The sequence below is a fragment of the Triturus cristatus genome, chromosome 1_2 (assembly GCF_964204655.1).
Source record: "Triturus cristatus chromosome 1_2, aTriCri1.1, whole genome shotgun sequence".
Taxonomy (NCBI): Eukaryota; Metazoa; Chordata; class Amphibia; order Caudata; family Salamandridae; genus Triturus; species Triturus cristatus.
The window spans coordinates 27598541-27624572 of NC_140580.1; the positions used below are offsets into that span (position 1 = coordinate 27598541).

The following is a 26032-nucleotide window of genomic DNA, read 5'->3' on the forward strand; positions in this document are numbered from 1 at the left end:
CACCACTTTCGTGTGACAGAATCCTGAAGGACTGGGGAAAGTGCCCCCATTTAGCCAATAGGGGTATATCTATTGAAATCCCTTATCTTAAACAGCACACAGATCTTTTTCCAAACCAAATACGCAGCCATCAGGATTTTGAATCTGGTTTTCTTGTAATAGCTCGGCTCTATAATCCTAACAAATAAATACCGAGCTTCTAGACCCAAAATTAATTCATAAATAGAGGGGAATATGGCCGGGTCCTGAGCAGCTCTTTCTCCAAAAAATAAAACACCCATGTGCTGAAACAATGATATCCAATAATAAAGACGAAAATTAGGGATAGACCACCCCCCACAAATTCTAGGTAAATAGAGCCACTTCAAGGCTCTTCTCGACCTTTTATAGCCCCATAAGAACTGAGAGCACATCCTTTCTATTCTTAAAAATAAAGTATTAGGAAACAATAACGGAATAGCTCGAAACAAATATAACATTTTTGGGAAGATTAGCATTTTAATAAGATTGCTTCTTCCATAAAGGGACAGATGCAGATCTAATTTCTCCAAAGTTTTATTGGAGGCTGTAATAATAGGATCAGCATTTAAAACAGGAATATCTTGTACTTTCGCAGAGATATTTATACCCAAATATACAGCGTCAGCAACTATTTTAACATCAGCCGGACAGCCCCTCTCCGAATGTAGGATCTGAGTTTTAGCTAGGTTCAATTTATAGCCTGAAACCCCAGCAAATTCCTTAGTCAAGATCTCTATTCTTCCTAGGGCCCTGGTCACATCCCTTGTGAGAACTGCTAAATCATCAGCATACGCCAATACTTTAACATCATGTAACTGAGGTTTTACTGGAATAATCAATGGGTCGTGTTCCAATTTAAAAATTAGCGGCTCGATATAAAGAGCAAAAAGGAGAGGTGAGCAGGGGCAGCTCTGTCGGGTACCCCTGAACACTCTTAACTCCTCCGATTCCGCCCCCGAGACCCGAACGGTTGCAGCTGGTTTCCTGTATAGAGCCTGAACAGCCTTCAAAAAATCAAGAGGGAATCCCTTCCAAATAAGTACTGACCATAAGTAATCCCAGGAGACCCTGTTGAATGCCTTCTCGGCATCCAACAGGGCCACCCCCATCTGAGAGTCTGTTACCTGTGCCCAATCGAATAAGGATATCACATGTCTTATGTGGTCAGTAGTGCCTCTACCAGCAATGAAGCCGTGCTGACGTATTGAGACTATTGAGATAATAACTTTGGCAATTCTCCTAGCAAGTAATTTTGAATAGATCTTGCTATCGGAGTTAATTAACGATATAGGTCGGTATGACCCAAGCTGCGTCCCATCCTTCCCCTTCTTCTTAAAGACCACTATCGTGGTTTTAGACCACGAATCCGGGGGCATACCTTCAAAAGCATGCTGAAGTCGAGACAATAGCTCTGCCCCCAGCTCCGCTCTAAATGTAATATAAAACTCCAATGAGATCTTATCAGGACCCATCGCCTTACCTCGCGGAAGTGAGAGGAGAGCCATCTCCACTTCTTCCCATGTAATCGTCTCTGATAAAAGATCTTTCTGAGCTTCTGATAGAGAAGAGGCCGCAATCCCTGCTAAATAGCTATCCGCCTTATCCGTTTTATCGTTAGAGTACAAGTCCTCATAGAAGGCCTTAACTGCATTCCGCACCCCTTGAGGAGACTCCTGAACTATTCCCTGAATATCTTTGATTTTAATAATTTTACTTTGTGTCTCTTTTTGGCGCAGTCGATTAGCAAGAACTCTGCCAGCCTGCTCGCCATACTCATAACACTCTTTCTTATGGAGCTGAAATTTAGCGGCAACCTCATTCGCAAACTGCTGATAAGCTAAAGACCTTTTAATAGCAAGCTTTCTCAAAACCAGAGTCAAATCCACTCCCTCTTTTATTTTTTTATCCAACTAACATTCCACAGTACTAAGGTCCAAGATACGCTTTTCCATAATCTTCTTCGTAGCTTTGCGTTTTTGCGCCGCAAAGCTCAGGGTCTCCCCCCTGAGTCCCGCCTTAAATGCTTCCCATACCACCCCTTCTGGGGCAGACTTCCTATTACTCTGGAAAAATCCAGGCAGCCAGTCCCTAATAGGATTACAGTACTCCGAATCTAGCACTAATTTCCTATCAAAAGTCCAGTTAAAAACGTGAGGAGTAAACCTTTCACACTCGATCTCTAAAACTAAGCGATTATGGTCAGAAATAAACCTCGGCAGAGTAAATGTGGACACACTTTCCAGAATAGAATAAGAAACAAGAAAATAATCCAATCAAACCAGTTTTTTATGGGGAGCTTAAAAAAAACGTATAACCTGCCTGACCTGCGTTAAGCCTGCTCCAAACATCAAAAAGTCCTTGATCCAGAACCATTCTATGGACACTTTTATAAACTCATGGCTTCCTGCCATAATAAGCCTGACTAGAGGTGACATCAAAATCCCCGTCAAGATGTATGTTTAAATCCCCACAAATTACAAGAGGTTGAGGCCAAAGAGACAATTCCAAATTAATCATATCAAAAAGTTCTGAGTCATCGAATTTGGACCGTACAGAGTGCAAATAGTAAACGCCTTTTTATTATTACAAATGGCTTCTATAATGACCCACCATCCACACTTATCCTCCTTACATTTCCTAGATGTTATTACTCCCTTCTTGCAGAGAATAGCAACACCCCTAGTATTAGCCGACTGACGTGAGCAAGCAAGCAAATCCATACCCAGCGCTTTAAGCCAGCCCCTATTCGACCACGAGATATGTGTCTCTTGCAGACAGAGAAGATCCCAAGATAGAGCCTGAATTACCTTAGCCAAAACCCGTATCTTTTTTGGGTTATTTAAGCCTCTTATATTAAGAGTACAGACTACCAACTTATTCATTTATAAAGAGAAGTTTATCATTTCGAGTAAACCCCCACCCCTCCTCAAGTGCTTTCCCCCACTTGTGCTTGCCATTCCTCGCAGAATTGAAATCACCTAGAAAAAATAGGATACTACAGCTGAATTTCAAATTACCACTGTAAACAGAGAAACCTCCGCCCCAACCCATAAAGAAATCATACAATGCTGAGTTTTTCACCCCCAACACCCCCCTTCGCCTCCCCTCCCAAAGCAACCAACCCCCATCCCGAACACCCCCCCCTCCCAACCCCACCCTACCAACCCCATGAAGCAATGGGACCATCGTCCCTTACGATGTAGAGTCAGGTACCCAACCCCCCCTCCCCTCGTATTACTAATTTTTCCAATAGATTACCTAAATAAACATCAGAGCCCAAAAAAAAGAAAAATACAAAAAACCTTTTTAACAACTCGTAAATACATTTGCTAGTTACATAAGAGATTCAAGACTCTAATCCAGTCTATGCACCAGCGAATAAGATTATGGAGTCATAAAGTCTGCAAAAATTCAAATTCCTTGGCTGACACTTCGGCAAAAAGCATCTGGGTCCCACCTTTTGCGATAATCTTCAACTTGGCCGGATTCTGAAGATAAACCTGAGCTCCTTTTGCCTGGAACTGAGGGATTAACTGCCGTAGTCTCCAACGAAGATCGACAGTGGCCTGACAAAAGTCTGGTCTAACAAAAAAAACACAATCTTTCGCGTGCCCTTTCTTAGTGGGGCGTGCCAGATCAAAAGTACCTCACGAGCCAAAAAATTATTTAATGAAATAGGAATTGCCCGTGGAAGAGGATCAGTCTGTCCCACAGTCTTTCTCTGATTAGCTGGAAAGCGATGAACCCTCTGTACCTCTGTCTGCCAATACCACTGTGAGAGCTCCGGAAAAGCCTCGCCCAACAGTTCCACTACAAACTTGTGGGAGTCAGAGCCCTCTTTGCCTTCAGGAATCCCCAAAATTCTGAGATGATTACGTCTTGAACGATTCTCTAAGTCAGATAATTTCCACTGCAAGTCATCACAATGTGCTTTTAGAGAGGCTGTGGTTTCTTTCTGTGTGACAAGATCGCCCTCCAGAACAGAGATCCGGGTCTCTGCTTCATTAATTCTATTAGAAATATCAACACACGTCTTCACCACCCTTCGTATTGAGTTTTGCAATTTTTTGGATGCATTCTGTGTACGTATGCTCTCAGCCTGAGTTTCTGCCCTATGTGCCACTATCAGATCGTAAATTGTTGCCAATGTTATCTCTCCATTATCACTCCTATTAACACCAACAGGTACAGATGACTGAGACACTGAAGGGGGAGCCATTGAATTTGGCGAGTTCTGATAATCCCAGGAAAGTGATGCATCTGAACCCAGCGGGCTTACTCCTTCCGCCAAGTTCATGCCGCTAGATACATTATCTAGAGCCCTAACAGCAGATACCGTCGAAATCTTTGCCTCATCACCCTCTTCATCTCCCTCATCATCAGAGCTCACTCCCACAAGCCAGTCTTTTACGAGGCTCTCGGCTGAAGAATGGTCTGACAATGAGAAGAAATCATCGGCATTAGATACTTTATCCGGCAGCTCACACACCTCTGGATGAATCTGATCACCAGCAGCCACAGGTGTCGTGACAGCGCCATCCCTTTTCTTTTCAACCATAGCCATAAAGGCAGAATCAAGTAAAGCAATACCATCGACAGCAGCAGCCACTAAAGTAACACTGGGCTGCACACTTGCAGTTTCCAAAAGAACTTCAACTCCTAGAGTGCCCCTAGATGCAGACACAGTTGCGGGCTCACCACTCTGCAAAACTTCAGAATGAGGAAGAGGCATAATGTAGGTACTACCTTCTGCTACCCCCATCATTTCACTCACCCCACTCTCAACTGGGATTGGATTTTCGATGCACCCCTGTATTGCATCTTCCATATGTACAGAGAAGGGCGGTACGCACTGAATATCTGAAGCAGTGCCGCCGTCAAGAGCCCGTAATTCAGCCTCCTCCTGGCATTTCTTTTTATTAGCTCTCGGCTTGAACATTGCCGGTACAGCCTGGGTCACGGCTTTAGGTACTCCAGCACCGGCAGCTGCCGGCACCTGGTCAGCCGCCACCGGTACGAAAGATGAAGGAGGTCGATTACCTCTCGGGGCATCTTTGCCACTGCGCGGTGTTTTGCCTTGCAGAACGGCAGTAGCAAGTCGAGTTTTAACCGGAGTCCCAGTCAGAGATACAGCTGCCTTTGGTCTCAGTGAGCGAGCTGTAGCTTTGGACATCATAGTACAAACTTGGTTCTTTCCGTATTCGAACACCTGAAAATAGCTGCAGTCGGAGACCGAGTGACACAGCAGATGAGGGAGCTCAGGTAATATTAGTATCCGCCAGAGCATCAAAGTTTTCTTCTGTTTCGTTTTCCTAAACAAGTCTAGGCCGGTCGCAGCATTCCTTTTGCAGAGTCGAGGAGAGGAGCAACCCGCTCAACTGGCCAACAGTGTGGCCGCCATCTTGCTTCAAAAGGACTAATGCAGCTTTAATGCATTTATTGATGATTGCTACGAAAATAATATTAAATCTGGTTGCGCATGTGTAGATGCAACATAGGGTGGGTGCGTTGTGGTATAGCATTATAAGTGATTAATAAGGTCTGTGTTTGTATTCTGTAGAAGTATGGGTTTCTGCTCTGCAGGAAACTTTTGGGTTTATAAAAGAAATATTGCTGTTTAATTCAGAGCGAGAAGGGGAAGGTGGAAGACAACTGTCCTTTACGGGTCCTATGTGCCTGCCAAGAATTTGCATGGAGAAACAAAATAATCTTTGAGAGAAGGAACAGTTCCTTTGGCAAATGGCGCAAATGGACAAACGTGATACAGAGTTTGTTACATGAACGGGATGGAGGAAATGTGTACTATGACAGCGGGTTGAATGTGTATCTCCTGGGCTGGAAGTTGATAAGATGATTAAACGAGCAATGAACTGCCTGAACAAAGTGACATGACAAGAGTGTTGTGACAGTACACCCCTTTCATAACCAATCGAATGAGAAGAAATTGTCAGTTCTGACACAATTGTGGGTTGGTCATTTGGGTTTTAGTGTATAATTGAGGTTCCTGGTGGGAGGGGGGAGTGATGGTGGTTGCGGAGTTTCTTGCGTGAGGAGAGGCCCGTGGTGCTGTCTCCTATTCTGGAGCTGGCTGTTCCTGTCTGCTGACTGTCTTTGCCTCTTCAAATCTTCCTGAGGGGCCTTACTGCTCTCGTGGCCAGAGAGTAGTTTTCTTATTCCTTTTGGGTTAGTATAGACAAACTAAATTTGCATAATCATTTGCAAAGTATTTGTTTTTGTCTTTGAACCTTCTGTCTCTTCGCCTTTCCACTCTTTTATGCACAATTATTGTGATGAAATCAATTGTAATTTCTCTAATTTTTGTTTCTCGTGATGGTCTACGATTCCTACTGTATTTGGTATTGATGAGCATTTCACATTATTTAGATAAAGCATTATAAATACACAAATGAGTTTATTTTTATTAGAGGTGTTTATTCTTGATTCATAAGAATAATAGAATCAGTTATTAGTTTGCCAAACCCTGTCAACTTAAATAAAGATTGCATCACCACAAATTATATGCAAAGATGATGATATAAATTGGATTTTGGTAAGTTCGGTTTTTCACTCATCCAGCGGGAAGGGATTTGTTGGGTAATGAATTTGGACCTTGACTGTTGAAATGTATTAGTCCCTGATCGCTGGATCATTACTCCACAGGACATGGTGGACACATGACAAATGGTACTGACACTGATACTCTGATCTGAAATAATACAATTTGACTGCAATATGCTGGTGTCACCTTGCCTAAACACTGAGGCTCAGTCATGGTAAATTTCCACTTTAACATGATGTTGATCAAATGTTACTTGCCACATTACTGCATCCTGATGTGCAATGTTGTCAATATACATATGACCTGCTGCTCTGTTCATATGTTTCTCTTCTTTTTCAGCTATTGAAGGAAAACAATAAAAAGGTTTTAAAAAAAGCTAAGCCTGACTGCTTTATGCCAAGATTCCAGTGGGTTAAGCACTGGTTTATTTAGGGACTTTAATAGTCCACCGTGACAAGGATTGTGATTTTTGTTTAAGATGGGTCCCCAACCCGCTCAACTAATACTATCAATTCTTACAGTGGGGATGTAAACAATATAAGAGCTACAAAAGAGAAAAAAAACTCATATCCCATCATAAACAAAAACACAGTTTCTGGGTCTCACTAAAGTGTTCCCCTCTCTTCCCCTGCCCCCGGTCAGCAAAACAAAAAGGACACCTGGCTGTACCATGGCAGAGACACAATCTGCAAATATATTTGCGCAACATACCATATTTACTATCAGAAAATCCCCCACTCTTGGCATTTTCCAGACTGAATACTACTATCACAGCTTGTCAGGTGTCAGTGCTCTCAGGGTTCTTGGACAGCATACGACTAGTGAGTCAAATTATAAATGGTTAATTACAGATTTGCAGACTTTCTCAAATGTATTCCTCTCATTTTTCATATCATATGACTATTTCATCGCTATGACAGTCCACGAGCAAAAGGAACATAAAGATACAGAGGGTGGTTGGCCACTATAGGCTGTATAGAGGCCGACAGCATATTGGAGATGAGTATTTGTTTGGCCTCTTAAGTTTCAAGGCCTAAATCCATGCGCAGTAACACTTGGATCTGTTGTACCCCAGCATTTTCTATAATGACTCAAAACATCCTTCCCAAAAACTTCAAGCCAAGGGCATACCCGCCATACATGGAATTCATGTTCTTCTCATCTACCTTGTCTCCAACGTCTATCATAAATGCTGGAAACATAGTTTTTGGTTTTCTGGGTGTGTAATATCAATTAAGAATAACCTTAAACATCAATCCTATTAATCCCATTTGATCCCAGTTAGAAAGGGAGGAGATTAATAAGCTACACAGCGCGTCTCATGGGGGGAAATACCAGAGGGGTCATGAGGCCGCCCTCTCTGGTCCGCCTCTCCCCAGGAAAAATACCACAGATTTGACTCCATTTATCAGCATAGTAGAAGGGGGAGAAGTATTATTTGCCCAATTAAAGTTCTGCATATTAGGCCCTTTCGGTATACTGCAAAAGTCCTATGGGAAGAAGGACCAAGACACACAGTCAAAAGCCTTTTTGGCAAGAAGGTATAGTATGACCATTTGATTTTTTCTCTTATTCAACTTTTCTACTAAATGTAAGACTTAACCTGATTGGTCTGTGTCAGTGGAGAAGGGAATACAATCTTGCTTACATGAAGCCACATTTGTTGTGTATCTTTTGAGATCAAAAGTATATAGGTCTGTTTTTTGGAATGCCTCTTATTTTTATCATTATTTATTTGAGGAGGAGAGAGGGTTTACAGACAAAGAATCAACATCTGCGGGATTGCCACATTCTGCTTCTCAACGTTTGTGATTCTGTACATGGCTGCTGACTGGGAGCAGGAGCTTGATGCAGCTCCAGCCCACTCCCAGGCTGTCCCTGCCTATACTGAGTTACTGGCTACACTCCATTTCATTGGCCTCTTTATCTTTCCAGTGGGTCAGCTCTGACAACATTTGCTTCTCACAGGCAAGTCAGTCTCACTGATTGTATCAGGTAATGAGATGTGTCATAAGAAGAGTTCAGCAGTTTATAACCATGCCACAATCACTGGCGGAAAAGAAAAGAGTGGCCAGGGAAATCTATGCTTTTTGGCGAATGTCATTGTGTGCTAGGTGCAGTGACTGCACCCACGTGAAACTCCTGCCACCTCACCACACAGCACATTTGTTATGCAACACACGCAGCTGGCACTCTATCAACATGCATGCTGTCTGCAATGCCAGGGGCTGCTTCACTGATTTCTATGCTGCTTTTCCCGCATGCACACACAACATCTCCATCTTTTGAAAGTCACCTCTTGCATGTAGCTTGATTGCTGGAGGTTTACGTGCATGTGTCTCTTTTGTAAGTAACACCTCATACTGGCCCTATGTGTGCATCAGGGGAGGGCAGCTCCAACATACTCAGTAATAGCGACAACACAATGCCCACGTCTCAAATGTGAATGAGTGGTTGAAAAGATTCAGCACTCCATCCATGATCCTGCTTTGTTTGCTATGTTTGTCCTAAGTGGCCAAGGGCATGCCCAGACGTGGGTCCCTTGTTCGCTGTGCAACTGGATTCAAGCTAGCCTGGCTGATGAGGGGCGATACCCTGAAAGTGGTCCCAGGATGCTGGTTTCTGGTCCAGGAGTTCAGGCTTGATTGTTCCCATGAGGAGCAGGGTCAAGACTGATTTGCATATGACTGGGTCCAAACAGGGATGGCTTAGTGAGTAGGCCTGGGTGGTAAACTCTGCTCCGCCAGCGAAGTTTGCTGAGTTTTACCAACTCTGCGCTCCGCTTGGTGTGCAGAGTTATGCAAAAACTCCGCCATCAGCATTTACCTCGCGCTTAGCTGCTCACCCCTACTATAAACTCGTCATTCACATTAAGTGCGGCTACTCGAGCAGCAAAATTGCTCCAATTGGTGTAATATTGGCTCCAAGCCTGGAGAAAAATCTTGAGAGGGACACAGTTACTCTTAGACATTGAGCGGATTTCTAATGCCGGTTTCAAAGTGTCATGAAATCACGTAATTGTCACCAAACTCTGTGCCTTAGTTTTAAGTCTAAGTCAGTGAGTAAGAACTCATAAGGGCGCGTACACTCCGAGGTTGGTGCAGTGTCCTGCACCCGACACCTTTTGGCCTCAGAGGTCAGGCCGGTGTCACCCGGACAGAGTCACCCACTGTTCGTACATTCACTACTGTGAGATTATAAAGGTTCTCTGTGATGTGCAGAAGATGGACAGTAAGTGCATGTATTTATTATTCACTTACATGCACATGCGTTTTGAGAGTGGTGTTCTGTCATGTTCAGTTTAACCTTTTTTTCTAACCTTCCATGTTGCATTTAATCTGTGTTATTTGAGTTTCATGAAACAAATGAAAGTATAAAATTATTAACATGCATGTATAGTTGTAGTTTTGTTTGAACTGACATCATCTGAACTTGCCATTATAGAAATGATTTAAGCTTATGTATTCTGTGACAACATAACGATTAGAACACAATGCCCACATCTGGAAACTATTACATTTCCATTTTGTCAAACTTAGTTATGTGATGATAGCATTGTGTATCTTTACCTTACTTTCCAACCGCCAAATATTTTTAATTATTATTACATTCATAATTTACACAATTGCTTTATACTTGGTTACACAAAAAACAACAAGACAGAATCCTTTTGAATGCTTTGTTGCCTTGAACAAAAACACCCTAATTTCAGAAAGCCAATGTGCTGAAAATATCTTTTTAATCTTAAATGTATTATTAATCAAAGAAATAGGTTCCCAGCACAACCCTTTCTCCTCCACTGAATGCCAAATATGAATTAGAAAATGTCACTTCTACCTATTTGGAAAGGGACACATTTTTTAATCCAATTTTTGGAGAGCGACAAGTTTGTTAAAGACTGCAGCTCTTACATTTAGGCATAATGTATTCCAGTATAGTAATGTTATGTTGACATGCATAATTGAACATAAGAATTCCACATTTCTCTCTTCTTTTCACATTTCTTTTCAGTGGACCGGACTTGCCAAGTTTCATCACTGTAGGAGCCGGGGCAAGGAAGATCCTTAACTGTGAGACGGGCATGAAAACTCTACTCCAGCAGGGGTAGTGTGCTCGCCCAGAGACATACATGACCTGTAACCAAAGACACTGGGTGGATGCTGGAAGCTGTAGAGGCAACTGTTGGAGGTCTGGGGATGTGGAAACCATCAGCCAGGATGAAGCAGATCTTGACACTCCTACTGCCCTTGAACAACGCAATCTGTGGTGGCAGGACAGCAGGCCTCACCACCATATGGGCCTGCACCCAGCCATCCATTAGCTCCAGACACCCCTTTTCCACCAGTGCCTCGAGTTACACTGCCTGCACAGGCATCATCTCCTTTTCTCATTGCCCCACCCACAGGAACAACAGTCAAGGAGCACTTCAGCCCGACAACCCACAGCCTCCTTGGATATTCCACTCCCTTCCTTATGAATTTGTGTCTTTGACTGCTCTCAAGGAATTTTTGAGATACTCAGGGACTGATCCCTCAGGATATTTGGGACCTAGTTGGAGAGGTCCAGATACTCAGAAAGACAGTCATTGAACAGTTACGAACTTTAAGAGACGTAATGACCTCCTTGATGACAGGTCTTATGTTGCATCTGACTCCCAATACTGCCATAGCTCCTGTTGTCTCTGCTCTGAATTTGCTCATTGTGAGAAGTCGGCCGGGTATATGATGTCCACTAATTAAAGTGGGCACCTTGCACCCGTCCAAACAACCCTTATGGTAATTTAAGAGGTCAAAGATAACCTTAGAAAGCTATCCAAGTGGTAGCTGTGGAGAGCAGCATTCAGGCTCAGTCTTAAAGGAATGTTACCAGCTTGTTTTACCAGAATACAACCTTATTGTATTGATTAAATGAAAGGGGAACCACACAGTGGTTATAAAAATATGTATTTATTATTATAACACACCTTAAATACCTCACAGTATCTGCTACATGCAGATAAACACAAAGCACACAATACTGTAGCACAGAAACAATCATAAGTAGCACTAATACACAGTGGGTTCCAGGGGGAGACCAAACCATATTCTAAAATAGTGGTATAAGAACCACAACTTGAGTCAAGACAGGGTCTAGAGGATGTAGAATCGCTGGGACCCCAAGGAACCACCTAAGGTGAGTAAGTAGGGACCCCACGGAGGATGGGTGCAGTGTGAGAACACGACCGCGTGCAATGTACAATTCAATGGGAGAGTCGCGGTTGTAGTTTTAAAGTTTAAGGATCCTTCCCAGTGGATTACGAGGAAACCCTTTGGAACATAGAAGGTTGAAGAGTCACCCCACCCATGGATACCGAATTACCAGAGTTATCTATCCCAGGGAAGCCGCGTGCATAGGGCTGAAGTAGCGTCGGAAACCGTTGTCGTTCTCAATGGGAGTCTTCAAAAAAATGCCACTGCTGGAAAGAAGAAAAGTATCCGGTGGAACCCACAGGTGGATTCTTGATCAGAATCTTGTCCATGTCAAATCTAGGGTTCTACAGCCAGGTAAGCCCTTTTGTACCCATGGGGGAGGGTTGGACAGATTCAGGGGACCCTCCCAGGGGAGGGCCAGGACAAGGGGGAAGTTACTCCCATATCCTTTGTCCAGTTTCTCACCAGAGCAGGAGCCAACGGCTCCCAGGACTGGTTTGAACTCGACAATTTGCAGGGACACCAAATGTGCACCTAGTGCAGACTTTCAGGCACTTTGGAAGTGCACCCACCCAGCTCCAGTACACTAACTCCTGTCTGGGAGGTGGTCACACCTCCCTGTGACAGGAAGCCTATTGTGCTGCCTTTATTTGCTCAAGCTTGGCTCAGCAGCAGGAGGGCAGAAATATGTCTCTGGTCATCAGCAACCATTTTGTGCTCTCCGGGTCGAGAAGGCTGGTACCGGGAAGACCAGGGACCCCACAAAGCTTGCTTCTGAAGGGTGGAATCATACATCCCACACCGGTCACTGGTGTGGAGGTATGATTCCAAGGTGTTTGATACCAAACATGACATGGTTTGCTGCAGCTGTTTGCGATAGCATTTTACACGAGCATATAATGCACCTCTACCTATATGTCTGGCTGCGTCACCGACAACCCTGGAGAATGGTCTCCGGAGGCTGCAGGGGTGCTCTGCTCATGCAGGGGCAACCTCTCACATAAAACCCAGCACCCTGCCTTCAGGATTGTCAAGGCCTGCAATAGGGGTGACTTATAGGTTTTAAGTGTAGTGACCTATAGATATAGTAAACCTATATCTAAAGTAGGTGGTGCATGCACCATCTTACACAGGCTGCAATGACAGGCCTGTAGTTCCATTTTTCATGGCCTCTCATGTGTGGCATAATACATGCTTCAGCCCATGGGAGGCCTCTGGGGTACCTATGCCCTGGGTACATGTGTATCATAAGCTAGGGACTGACAAGGGTACCCCAGTATCCAATCTGGAGGGTACCTAAGTACATGACATAACATTTTAGGGAGAAAGCAGATAGATTGAGGTCCTGATTAACCCTGGGCGTAGTTCGCGAAGTAGCACTTCGTGAAGCTACGCAAAGTGCACTTTGCACTACGCAAGCTACGTGTAGCACTTCGCGAACTGCGTAGTACCTTGTTCGCACTGTGCCAGATGTCGTTTTCAATTATTGCACAGTGCGGACAAGCAACCGGCACTATGCAATCATTGAAAATGGCATCTTGCACAGTGCGAGCTGTAGTTTTCTGCTGCTCGAGTAGATTTTAACTCGAGTGGCAGCTTTCTCAAAGCGAACTAGTAGTTTCTCATCGCGAGCGGTCGCGAGCATACGCGACCACTCGCAATGAGAAACCTGACCTCCTCGCGTTGGGAATCTCGCCGGGAGGTTTATTTTCCATGCTCGCGATCGCCAACTTGATGTTGCTGATCGCGAACAAGGAAAAGGTCTCGCCGGGATGTCATTTTGCTTGCTCGCGGTCGCCAATTGACATTGAGGACCGCGAGCAAGCAAAAAATGACCGCAGCACTACGCAACACTACGCTACGCGTGTTCGCACTGTGCTACATGCAATTCGCGTAGTGCGAAGTAGCGCGAACTTCGCAAACTACGCAAGCGTAGCGTAGTGCTTTGCCCAGGCTTAGTCCTGATTAGCAGGATCCCAGTCAGACTAGTCAAGAACAGTGTAACATCAAGCAAAAAGTGGGGGTAACTATAAGAAGCAGATCCTACTTTCCTACACTCATCATATCTGTTTCCCCTTCTGCCCCAGTTTTTCTTTCTTGCCTCTATCATCTTCCTGGCCAAAGCATGTTGCCTTGTGTTCTCTTCCCCGAAAAGTCATTGTTGGTGCATCTTTGCCAGGTCTTGTTAGCATTTTGCAGCATTATCCAAGCCACAGGTGTGCCTATCAATCATCTGAAGAAGTCCTTTAAGAGAGCAGTCCTCATTGAATGAATATCCTCCCAAACACAACACTGCACATGGTTAAATTGATCTTCTGAGTGAGCAGCATTATACCATTCCAACTGCCTTCACATGTTTGTCCATAATAGATGGCCAGCATATTGCCTAGCACGAGAGAGGGGTGCCAACTGGGCAGCTGTGGGGCAGAGAAGGATGAATTGAGAATGGGGATGCCTGCTCCTCACTAAGGTGGTTATCTCACTCCGATGATTGGAAGTGGGCCATAGATGTACCTTCATGTAAGAAGTGTATAAGAGATTGTACTTAAGTAAATCTTAGTTGAGGGCTGTATGGATGTGATTGTTGCATAGTCATAACAAGCATTCTTGGCTGTGTAACTAATGGCTGGGGACTGGCAATTCTCAGGAGTGATTTAGGAGAAACCTTTGGCCTTTTTGAAGAAGTTCTGTGTGGGTGCACCAATGTCCTCCTCTTCTACCAGCTCCTGCTTCTCCTCCCTCCTCCTCTTCTTTTTGTCAAGCAGTGCTGACATGGTTGCTATGAGGAGGATTGGATTCCCTCCTTGGGTTGCCCACCATACTCCACTTGTAGATGGTTCAGCATCATTCTCTGGAGCAATATCCCCTGTACCTGGAAGAAAAAAAGGTGCCAACAGCTGAAGTACATTAACTCCCGTTTTGTCCACCTTTCATAACAGTACTTTAATAAACATTTTTCTGCAAATAAATACTTTATGCATAGTGAACATAAAGAAACATATCAGATTAATAGTTGATCGATGGATACAATTATTTGATCTCAACCATGGGAACTCACCAGCTCCAGTCACAGATATTTAATTTTGGAGATCCCCATTAGGTCAGCAGCCCAACCTGTGTCCTTGTAGTTGGTGTGTCCAAGGTACCTCCAGATCCAAAAAGAGATTCCTCCATGAGGTCAGCTGCCCAACCTGTGTCATTGTATTTGGTGTTTCCAATGAATCTCCAGATCCAGCAGCTGTACAAATAAGATTTTCCATGGATATTGTCAATGTATAAGTAATACATAAAAGAGAGCAAAAGCAATAAAAAGACTTAACATTTGATGTACAGAAAAATTAATATAATTGCGTTATTGAAAGGCCTACCGATATGATGCAGAAGTTAAGGTCATAGGTTCCCAGATGTATCTGACCGATGGATGGTAGCAGGCCTAAAAGCTGCTGCAAGGATGTCATCAGCTGTCACTGTTGTTGATGTTCTCAAGGTTGACACCAACTGCTGTTGTACGATAGAAGCTAACAAGAGAGAGACTTACATAGGGGGTTTAAGTCATTGTAAAGCATTCAAGAACATGCCATATATATGGTTTCAGTACTCATTTTGACACCCACAAAGATTGCTCTCAAGCAAGTTAAGACAACAATTATCTTGTAGTGCTACCCTTACATTGACAAGTTGAGGGGCAATTTTATAAAACAATATACATCTAAAACAATAGCATTACATTCTAGCATGGTGCCAATAGGGATGTTTTAGAAAAGATATACAGGTACCTTGGCAGCAATAAATAAAGAGATTAGATCAAAAGAATAGGCATTTAACTTACCAGCCTCTACCATTCATCTGCTATGAGGTACCAGTCTTGATTTTGGTCCAATGTTAGCAGCATACGTTGATGTTGTAGCAGGTGGTGCATGAGACAACAATATAGAACTTTAAAAAGGTTAAATGTATTAGTGTATAATGGTGTAACAGTATAAATGTTAAGGTTACATTTGACTACAGTTAAAAGATATTCCAAAACACTGTCTAAACAGTTTTAGGATTTAGCAAAACAAGTGATAGAAATAATTTATAGCATGTTAGAGTGTTTGCGTTGGTAGTTTGCTCTGCAAGACCTGCCCTGTGTGTTTGCCTTTTGCACTTGCAAAGACTACTGTTGAAGCAACCAATCCACTCGAAATGTTGGTTGTATGAAAAGAATATGAGAAAAAATGATACAGCATGTATTAATTTAAAGGGTTCTGTGCTATGTTTATGTGATATGTGCCTAATAATGCAAATATGAGTGTAGGACAGCTATGGGTGGGCGATTGTAGGTTTGCTTTTAGTGAGAGAGAAAGCGTTTAGAATCTCATATGGCACCACAGTATTGTCAGAAAGAGTTAGCCTATATAGCAGGTCGGGATGCACTGTGGAGAGGATAGCATCTTTGGAGGAGGTGAGATGGAGAAGTGATTCAGGTGGCCAGCTAGGAAGATCTTCAGCCAGCTGAATCCTGTAGACCTTTTTTTCACCCACCTCTTTTCATCTTGCCACTTCCTTTTATTATCCTCTATGGTGCATGCCTCCTCCCTTAATGTATCAGCAGAGTGTCACCTCCTTCCATAAGTCAGCCTTTCATGTTCCACTGAGGGTGAATGGAGGCAGCCCATGTAATTTCTTGGAATGCTTTACCCCAAATGTAACTGTATTGGCTGTCTACTCTTCAGTGAAATGCCTCTTCCTCTTAAAAAAGTGTGGTATGTCTCCTTTAGACAGAATGTGGTGACTGCAGGATCTGAAAGCTCCAGAAGAAAAAAATCAGATCCTATTGTGTGAGCAATATTTATGTTGTTGTAGGGGAATGGGCGTCAGGTGTGCATGATTTATTTCAGGTGTATATAATTCTAATTTTCCCTTCCATGCAGAGGTTTCTGCCCTGAGTGCAAATGTCTCCGTCTCAAGTGTGGAGGTCCCGCAAAGCGAAAGGAATGCAGAATATGTTTGAAAATTTACATGCAGTACATTTATGGTTGTAAATTATGTTTATTCTGGCACTCCCTCCCTGAGCTGAGAGGGTGAGACATGCAAGTCTACAGTTTGTAGTATATTTACACTTAGACATTTTTAATACCTTAAAATGATAGACCTACTACAAAGTGTAAGAGTACATTAACCCATCTAGATGTATGTTTACCTTTAAAAATAGGCCCGAAGCCTTTTAGGATATTATGGTGGCCATGCTCCCCTTTGATGCAGGGAGGATCTGACCATTAAGTGAATTGTAGGTTGTCACAGGAACTGATATGTTAGTGAGGTTACCAGACTAAGTGAAATTTATCAAGTACTACTACTACAATACTCTCGTTGAAGTTTCTGGATACATTGTTCGGTAAGGTAGATCATTGGCAATTCTCTCATTACAGAAGTAATGTGAAATAAAGGAAGGCACTGCATTGTGGAAAAGCCTAATTTTGCATAGGGACATTTATCTGAACAACAAAGTGAATGGGATGGGTTTCTATCTACATGAGGGTTCAATGATAAGCTAAAAGCTCAGAAATATGCAGTTAGGTATACAAAGCCAGTGCCCAAGGTTACTTCTGTAAACTCCCGTCACTATCAAAGTTGTCTGGGTTTGGGAGTATAAGCAAGAGTGTTGAATGCATTCACAGCCAAATAACTAAGCAGGTAAAAATGCTTCTGGAGAATGGGCCCCAAAACAACTGTTTTTGTGATTATTTACATACTCAACACTATTTACTCTGAAAGCCGGAAAACAAGATTGATCATGCTCAGCACGTTGAACATCATAGCAAATACAAATACACATTTAAAAATTATATGGCATGCAGATGTCTTTTTCATTATATGAAGAAATGTGTGACTAGATTCAGTATCAGTGACATTGCAAACAGGGTTATTTGTTTAATGGATCATTGCTGCATGGAAAGTAATGGAATCAATACCAGGGGAAAATCTCAGCATGGACCCAGCAGAGATATATTTGATCCCAGCTTGTTTACCATATGGTTTAGGTCAATATGTTTGTCTCAAATAACAGCAGGCTGAATCACATCTAAGAGGGAACTGTAATGACTAAGGGGGTCATTTAAAGTTTGACAAAATGGGTGAACAGCTGTAAACGAACAGTTCATCTGCCCCAAATGTACAGTTCCACAGCCTCATTCATAGCTGCCAAGGTTTCAGATTGCTTATGTGTGACATTTTCATCATTTCACTGTAAATATGAGTGACATTCAATGACTACGAGTGACACTTTCTCGGGAGCAAAAACAAGCAATGACAACAAGGGAAACATATCAATATCAGAAATTACACCCATTTGAGCAACAAGAAACTGTAAGAAAATGTTAAAACTGCTTTAAAACACCAGAAATGCAAGGGCACCAACATAGTAAAAAGCAGCAACTCACAGCTAATCCTCATAAAATAGAGTAAGTTTGCGAATATGAATGGTTCATGTTCTTTTATGAAGTCTGTCACTCAACAAGAGCCGATCTTGCCCCAGCACTCCACCATTCACCAGAGTTATCTTGACATTTGTATTGTTGCATGAAAACTCCTGGGCACCCAAAGAATTCAGCTCCACTACCAGTTGGTTTTTACCTCATGTTATCTAAACGAAGCACCCTCCACCCCTCAGGGGAGTCCCAGGTGCTGTGTGCGAGAGAAGTTTCACAAGTAAACGTAACGAATCTCATGGTAGATGTGCTTCCCGAGCCACTGCAGCCAGGCTGAGTGTAGCTGTGCAGGACTCACTTGTGACTGTGCCATATAAGTGCTTCCCGGTGATTGCAGCCAGGCTGAGATAGAAAGTGTTTTTGCCTGGGCTGGGTAGAGGGCCACGGGGCTGCAGTTACAGTGTGGTGATAGGGGTCTGAAGCGCCGGCCTGGGCAGGCCTGCTGGTTTTTTTTTGGCTTTGTACCTCCTGCCCACAGAGAAGCTTTTAATTTCTGCATTGGTTGCTTTCCCCCTTCCCCCGCTGGAAGAATCACCTTTACTCCCTTGTGTGACCCGGCTGATCGTCAGGTGGACCCCATTAATGAGTGGAGACTAATGCTACTCATCTGGTAAAAATGCAGCCCAGCTCGCGGCCTGTAGTGTGGACCGTCCAGCGCAGTCAGTGAGCAGGCAGAGCTGTAGTTAACAGGCTCAGCAGCCAGTGTCACGACGGAACTGAATAAAAAATATTATCCTAGAAGAATTATAAATACCTGTAAATTAGTGACAGTCACTCAGAGCGAGTCATGGCATGTATATGCCAGCCGTGGCGGCTTCTTCGGCAGCGGTCCAGTACAGGGACTAGTGTGGCTGGCATGAGAACCAACTGCAGCACAGCCACGCGGTCCGTCTGGTCAGCCGGGTGAGGTCCAAACTTCCGCGGCATGCCGCGTCACTTTGAGGCTGCAAAGAATGAATCGGCGCAGTACAACACTAACGGAGCACAACTCCACTCCAGTCATTGAGTCCAACCCCAGCCCGCGGCTTGGCTTCTCCAATTTAATTTCCTTTCAGGACGGACGTGAGGTCACGGCACCACTGTGTCTGAGAGTTGTAACGCGGCAACGACTCTGCTGGGCAGGCCGCCACGCCCCGGTGTCTCCAGGCAGCAGCCGCAGGCAGATTTTGTTACATTGTAGCACTGCAGAGCACGGCACTGACTCAGAGCAGCTGAGCACGATCTTGTTATACTAGTCTGAGGCCGCAGGGCACACAGCCGGGTGTCAGAGGCGCCGTTTCAGCGCTGTCACCAGAGTGCCTTGGTCAGTGGCCAAATGCGTGACAATGCATTTCAGTGCGGTGATGCGGGAACACCACACTGAAATGCGTTAGCGTCACCTCTGATGCGTGATACTTGACAGGACTGCTCATTCGTAAGAAGAAAACCCCCAGATTTTAAACAGTGGAGCCTCAGCTGACACCCTTGTCTAAAATTCATTCCAGTGACCTTTTGCTGCAGGTTCAATGGTGTTAATGCATCTGAACGCTTGCCATATTAGAGCGCACTTTTCTAAGAATAATTTCCGCTCCTAGGACTGCTAAGCCATAACCGTCCCGATCTGGAAAAATCATTGACGGCTCCCATGCGAAAGGAAATAATTGTGTGTGGCTCAGGGTTGTTGATGTTTTGCATTTCAGAAACAAACCCCCATTTTGAGTGTTTGCTACTAATATTTTAACAATTGTCCAATGGCGAAAGGCTGTCCTGACCGATGACTTTACATTTTTGTCAAAAGTACTCCAGTCACATCGGTTGGAACATTGTTGGTAAAGTAAATGGTGCCCAAGGAGCTGGTAAGGATTTCATTTTTTTGATGGCCGTTTTTCCAGCTGGCAGGGAGAGCCAGGGTTCCACTGCCCCAGATAAATCACAGACTGCCTGCCAAACTCCTAATCTAATTATGCAGTCCAACTGTAATAATTCCACAACATCATCTTATTTTATTATATAATCTGCAAAATATATTTCTAAAGTTTGTCTGCTCTTAAGAATGATTTTTATCTCAAAGGTTCCGAAAATTGGACAACTAGCAACAAAAAATGATATAAAATATTCTCACCTGAGTGTTCTGATTGGGGATTTGCAGAACAAGTGCTAGACTATTGTGGTCAAAATTATCATCCAGCGATATAAGGGCTCCATGGACACCACTCTCAACAAGGTGATTTCCATATTCTTTGAGTCCAATTGACTGAATCCACCGTATCACTTGGTCATTTGTCCAGACCAACACATCTAGTAAAAGGGTTATGAAAATAAATGTTAACATCTGCGTTATGATCATTAAAGCTGTAAAATGTGCATTTATATATCACATTAACAGGGCATCAGCCTTCATGTTCTTCAGTTCATATCTTTCCGAATGTGATGTCACACCTATTGGTCATGATTTTAAAGGACAATGGAGAAGATGCTGTACAGGATATACGTGCATATATTATATTAGAGATAAACATGGCTACATTAATCAAATGTAATTAGGCTATCCTGTTTTAGGTTTAAGCCTATAATAACTAATAAAACCCCACTGGAAGGGAAATACCCTTCACCAATGTAAACACAAACACTGAATAAACACCAGTACAACCACAAACTAAATGCCATTCAAAGAAAAGAAAAGGTGTGTGAAAGTCATTTTTAGTTTCTCCTGAAGGGGCCAATACAATGTAGCTTTGTTATAAAAGCTATGAGCAAAAAAAGACAGGGGCAACTTTATTCTGCTTCAGTTTTGTTGTTTAGGGATGTCACTAAAATATTGTTTCTTCTTCCTTTTGCTTTTTTCAGTTTTGTGGTCTTTGGTCTAAAGATGGAGGGGTTAGAAGCATGTTTTAGGTCTTATTTCATTATTTCATAAACTGTATAGAATCTGGAAATATCAATCATATTTTATATTTTGGCTACGTTTGATTCTTCCACTGATAGGCAAAATGGATGGTTTCATAAGAATCTTTCCTAATATCTACCATCACATTTACCCACAGAGAATGGTTAAATCCTTTGATACATCAGCTCCCTTTTCTAGCAAATCAGCATTGATAGTAGGTGAATTGCCATACTCCCCAGGCTTTAAACATTCAATGCTAGTTGTAGTGACAGGTATATGTGAAAAGAGTGCTTTCAACAAGCATCTGGGATAGAGGTGAAAACATGACACCAATCCGCATCGCACCACCGGAAAGCTTGTGCCTGTCCTGGGACTGCATCTCCCAGGAGCCTTTGCCGCCGCGCCCGGAGGCGCCGTATTGCCAGCAGCTGTGAGCGCTCAGGGGGGCATACTTAAACGCTCGTGGCTCCCGCTTCGCGGGACGGGTGCGTGCCGGGCCAAGCCCGGCCCAAGGGCCGGCCCGTCAGTGCCCGTCCGCGAATGGCTGAGACTGGACCGGGCCACCCCTCTTCCGCCAGGTCATCAAAATGGATAAGCGAAAGGACCTCTGCTCTGCTGTATCGTCTAAATCTAAGGCTAAAATCCCACGTAACTGTGCCTCCATCATCTCATATCTGACTACTGCTGTGGGGGCTATAACTAATGAGATCCAAGACGTGGAGGCTCAGCTGGGGTTGGGGATCGACAATTTAGCTGAAACTGTTACTGAGGATGTCACAAGTCTAGATATTGTCCAAAGCCAAAGTATAGATGCGCTTACTAACAACACTGACTTTGCTTCCATATCCGGCCCCAGCAGCAGACCGGAGTATAAGGGAAGTATGGACCTGCTTAGTGACGGGGGTGTAGCCTCTGTAAAGAAAGGGAGGAAACAATGTTCAAAAACTGGCCCGGCCACCAAGAAGCTCCCTATACGGAAGGTGTGCACTGACCAACAACCCACGGAGAGACGGCTTTCTACCAATTTGGTTAATGCAGATTTGAACCCGTTTTTTATACACATTGACAAACTTGTTGCATCGCTAAAAGTGTGTCAAATCCGGTTTGGACCATGTAATGGGCAGGTTAAGCAAAATAGAGTCCAAACTTGATGTCCTTAGTGTAAGTGGGAGCCAGGCCCATAAATTATATGCTGTGAGTAACAAAACAGGTCAGGTCGAGGAAGTTAGAAGTCAACTAACATCCTGTATTACAACCATTGACAATGATATTGCACCGACACCAACGCCTTTGGGACCTACTTCTAATCCTGTTGCCTGTAGTAGTAAAGCGGGCGATAACAGCTGCAAGCTCCATGAAATGGAAGCCCGGTATATTACCCTCTGCAGGGCCTAATTTACCAACCCCAGGAGCATTTGCTAGACAACTAATCCTGGACTTGCCCCCGGAGGCTTCCCCCTTGGTAGTGATCCTAGCAGGGGTACCTCCTCTCAAAAGCAATAGCATCGAGACAACTGAAGAGCTTATGCGTAAAGTGATGTTTTGGTGAAGTAGGGCTTCTGAGGGAGGCTTAATTGCATCCACACACATCATAATGGGAAGGCGGGTAGGTTGGGTGGGGAACGGACCAAAAACAAAGGATGCTGACTGTATAGTGATAAATTTTGATCGGTCAGATGCGGTGGGGTGGGTCCTTCATGGGAGTTCTGACAGGTCCAGAGGAGGGATCATAGCTTTACCTTTGGTCTTTTTTTATACACCTGATATGGGCACAAGGTCAAGAGATGGTAGGGGGTTACTGAGATATAGGGCTGGTCGAGGAGCGTATGGTTCCTTTCCCCATCTCTTGCATAATGCTACTCAGTGTCCCAGGGTAAACATCATGGCTCTAACCCAAGACCACTCAGTAAGGAATACTACCGCAGATAATAGAACCATAGAGTCTAGGTTTGCGACATCAAACAGATTTGCCCCACTTAGCCAGCTGGATAGTAACGATTGACTAGTTCCTCGTCCTGAAGGCCACAATGGGGATGGAGTTAATAGTAAGAGATGCCGGAGTGAATTTACCCAGGGGTCATTGAGGAACCTGGTACAATGCACTAAAATCTTAAGTTGGAATATAGCAGGTCTCAAAAATAAGTCCGATGATCCTAGGTGGATAGACCTTTTCAGTGAATTTTGTATTATGGGACTACAAGAAACCTGGGATACTGAGAATAATTTTTGGTTGGATGGTTACACAATCTATATGGAGTCAGCTAAATCCTCCACTATAGGCAGGGCAAAGGGCGGTCTTATGACCTTGATCTCCCTAAAAGTTGCAGGTAACCATTGTAAATTGGACTCAGGCTCACCGAACTGTTTGGTGGTACAGATTATTTTCCTCAATGCTCCTAATCTGTTTATTGTTAATTTTTATAATTCATTTGACAAAATTATAATTAATGAACATTTGGTCAGTCTGAATAGTTTCCTTGATTCTTATAGTAAGAAACAAACTACTTCTTATTCGGTTATCATTTTAGGCGATTTTAATATACATCGTTGTCACCTAAACTGTTATGTCTTGGATAGCTTGAGTTCTGCCGATCAATCAGAAACCCACTTTGAACATACACCGCAGGGTGGTTTTTTGGATAGTATCCTGGCGGACCATGACTTATTTTATCCTAATATAAGGCAAGAGGGTGAAGACATTCCCTCTTTTAAAGGCAGAGGTGCCAACACCATTATTGATTATATTTTTATTAGTGCAGCTCTGACCTGTTGGGTGATGGATTATACGATCAAGTGGTCAGTGTATAGCGATCACAACCCTATTAGCCTGACACTGGCGGGTGGTTTTAAGAAAATTAAAAAACTGGATAGACCGGCTCGTACTTTGGATATTCGTCCTATAGACCAGGCTCGCAGACTCAAATGGTGCTCGATAGTACCGGGGGATTTTCAGGTGAATTTGTCGTATACTGTCGGAAGAGAGATGAATCTTTGTTTAGACGCCAAATCGAGGGACAGGGAGGTCCTTACGGCATATATTAAAATTTGCACCCAGGTGGCTTCTGATCTCAAATGCCCGGCTAGGGAACATCAGAATAAAGGGGAGAGATGGTTCGATCAGAATTGCTCAGTTGCCCATCGAAAGCTGTTAGTGGCTTTAAAATCTAAACCACAAGATAAGTGTGTATTAGCTGCGATAAGGAAATCATATAAACTGTCAATTTATAAACGCAAAAATGAGATCAAACAAGAGGCATGGAATGATTTACTCTCTATTGATGTTATCAAAAATAGTGCAAAATTTTGGGACATTGTGAATAAACCTATCTTCCAAGAATCTATTGTCTCCCCCTTAGATTGTATTATACAGGAGCAAGACTGGTATAACCATTTTAAATCTATGTATGGTGACCAAGGACCCTCAGGCACTACTTTTGAAGTTAAAGCTTACACTCTGATGTTTTCGGAGTCAGAAGTTGCAGAGGCCATAGCACAAATGACTGGCAACAAAGCCCCTGGACCAGACGGTGTCCCAGCCGACCTTTGTAAGTCGGACACAATGTGCTGGTCCAAAATACTGGCTCATGTTTTTAATTCCGCTTGTAAAATAGGACTCCCTAGCTCATGGTCAGAGTCAGTAATCGTCCCAATTTAAAAAAAAGGAAATAGAGGGGATGCAAGCTGTTATAGACCAATATCGCTTATTGATTCTGCAGTTAAGGTACTTGGAAGGGTGATACTTGGCAAATTGACAGCTTGGTTAACTAAATCTAACACACTCTCGACTCTGCAATACGGATTCAGGAAAGGAAGAGGCACAATCGATCAGTGCCTCAACCTGCACCTATTAATTGGGAAGTACACCATTGCCAGGAACGGAACACTCTACCTGGCGTTCATGGACCTTTCCTCTGCATTTGACCGAGTGAATAGGCCAAAATTATGGTTGATGCTTCTCAACTTAGGCGTAGATAAAAATATTGTCTATTTCCTCGCCGATCTGCATAGGGACCTGACTGCTACCGTGAGATATGATCAAAAGTGGAATTGTACTCAGAGAATTTGTATTACAAATGGTGTGAGGCAGGGGTGTATTTTAACCCCCTTACTTTTTACCCTTTACATTAATAATTTGGAGCAAGTATTAGGGAGAGCCAGTAAAGACATCCCGCGTGTAGGGGCGTGACTGATCCCGGCACTCCTATACGCGGATGATGCCGCAATGTTAGCAAGAACAGCGGTTGGTCTACAACATCTTTTAAACTCCTTTGCCATATTTATGAAATCTTTGGATTTAAGCGTACATTTTTCAAAATCGCACACAATGATAATTGGTACTAAGCCTAAAAGGGTCAAAACACTTCAGTGTGAGGGCAATGTGATCACCAAGGTTACTACCTTTCCCTATCTGGGCGTTCTATTTGATGAACGAGGCACATGGATCCCGCAATTACACGCAAAGAGGAATGTCTTGGTAAGATCCACATCCGCAGTTTTAGCCTTCGCACGTAAATTAGGGGCAATACCAATGCAAGCACTCTTAAAAATATATAGAGCAAAATGTATCTCTATTGCAACCTATGGTGCGGACATATGGGGTTTCAGAGAGGCTAGTGCAATTCAAGTGGTAGAGAACAAATTTTGAAGGAATTTGTTAGCGGTCCCACAATCCTCACCTGCATATATAATCCATCAAGAGCTTGGGATTGGTTTTGTTGAGGACCAAATTGCCCTAGCACCTCTCTTGAAATGGATTACAACCTGGTTAAACCCCGAACTAGAACTAAACCGTGAGATATTAAGCGATTGTCTGACTTTAGATCAAGCTAGCCGTATCCCTTGGTTGAGCCATGTTAAAAGGTTGGCGGTGAAATTGGGTCGGCCAGAGTTATTTAACTCGCCAGCCAAATTAGTTAAGGGTGACTTG

At 43.5% G+C, this 26032-nt stretch overlaps 1 protein-coding gene across 4 annotated transcripts in view; it reads right to left on the reverse strand.

The window, feature by feature from the left end:
- PPFIA4 (PPFI scaffold protein A4) overlaps positions 1–26032 on the reverse strand; it is a 3163248-nt gene that overhangs the window by 513956 nt on the left and 2623260 nt on the right. For all 4 annotated transcript variants that reach the window (XM_085600211.1, XM_085600208.1, XM_085600219.1 and 1 more), the window contains one exon: positions 20341–20516. In XM_085600211.1, coding sequence (XP_085456337.1) covers positions 20341–20516 — 176 coding nt within the window. The remainder of the gene's footprint in view (positions 1–20340; positions 20517–26032) is intronic.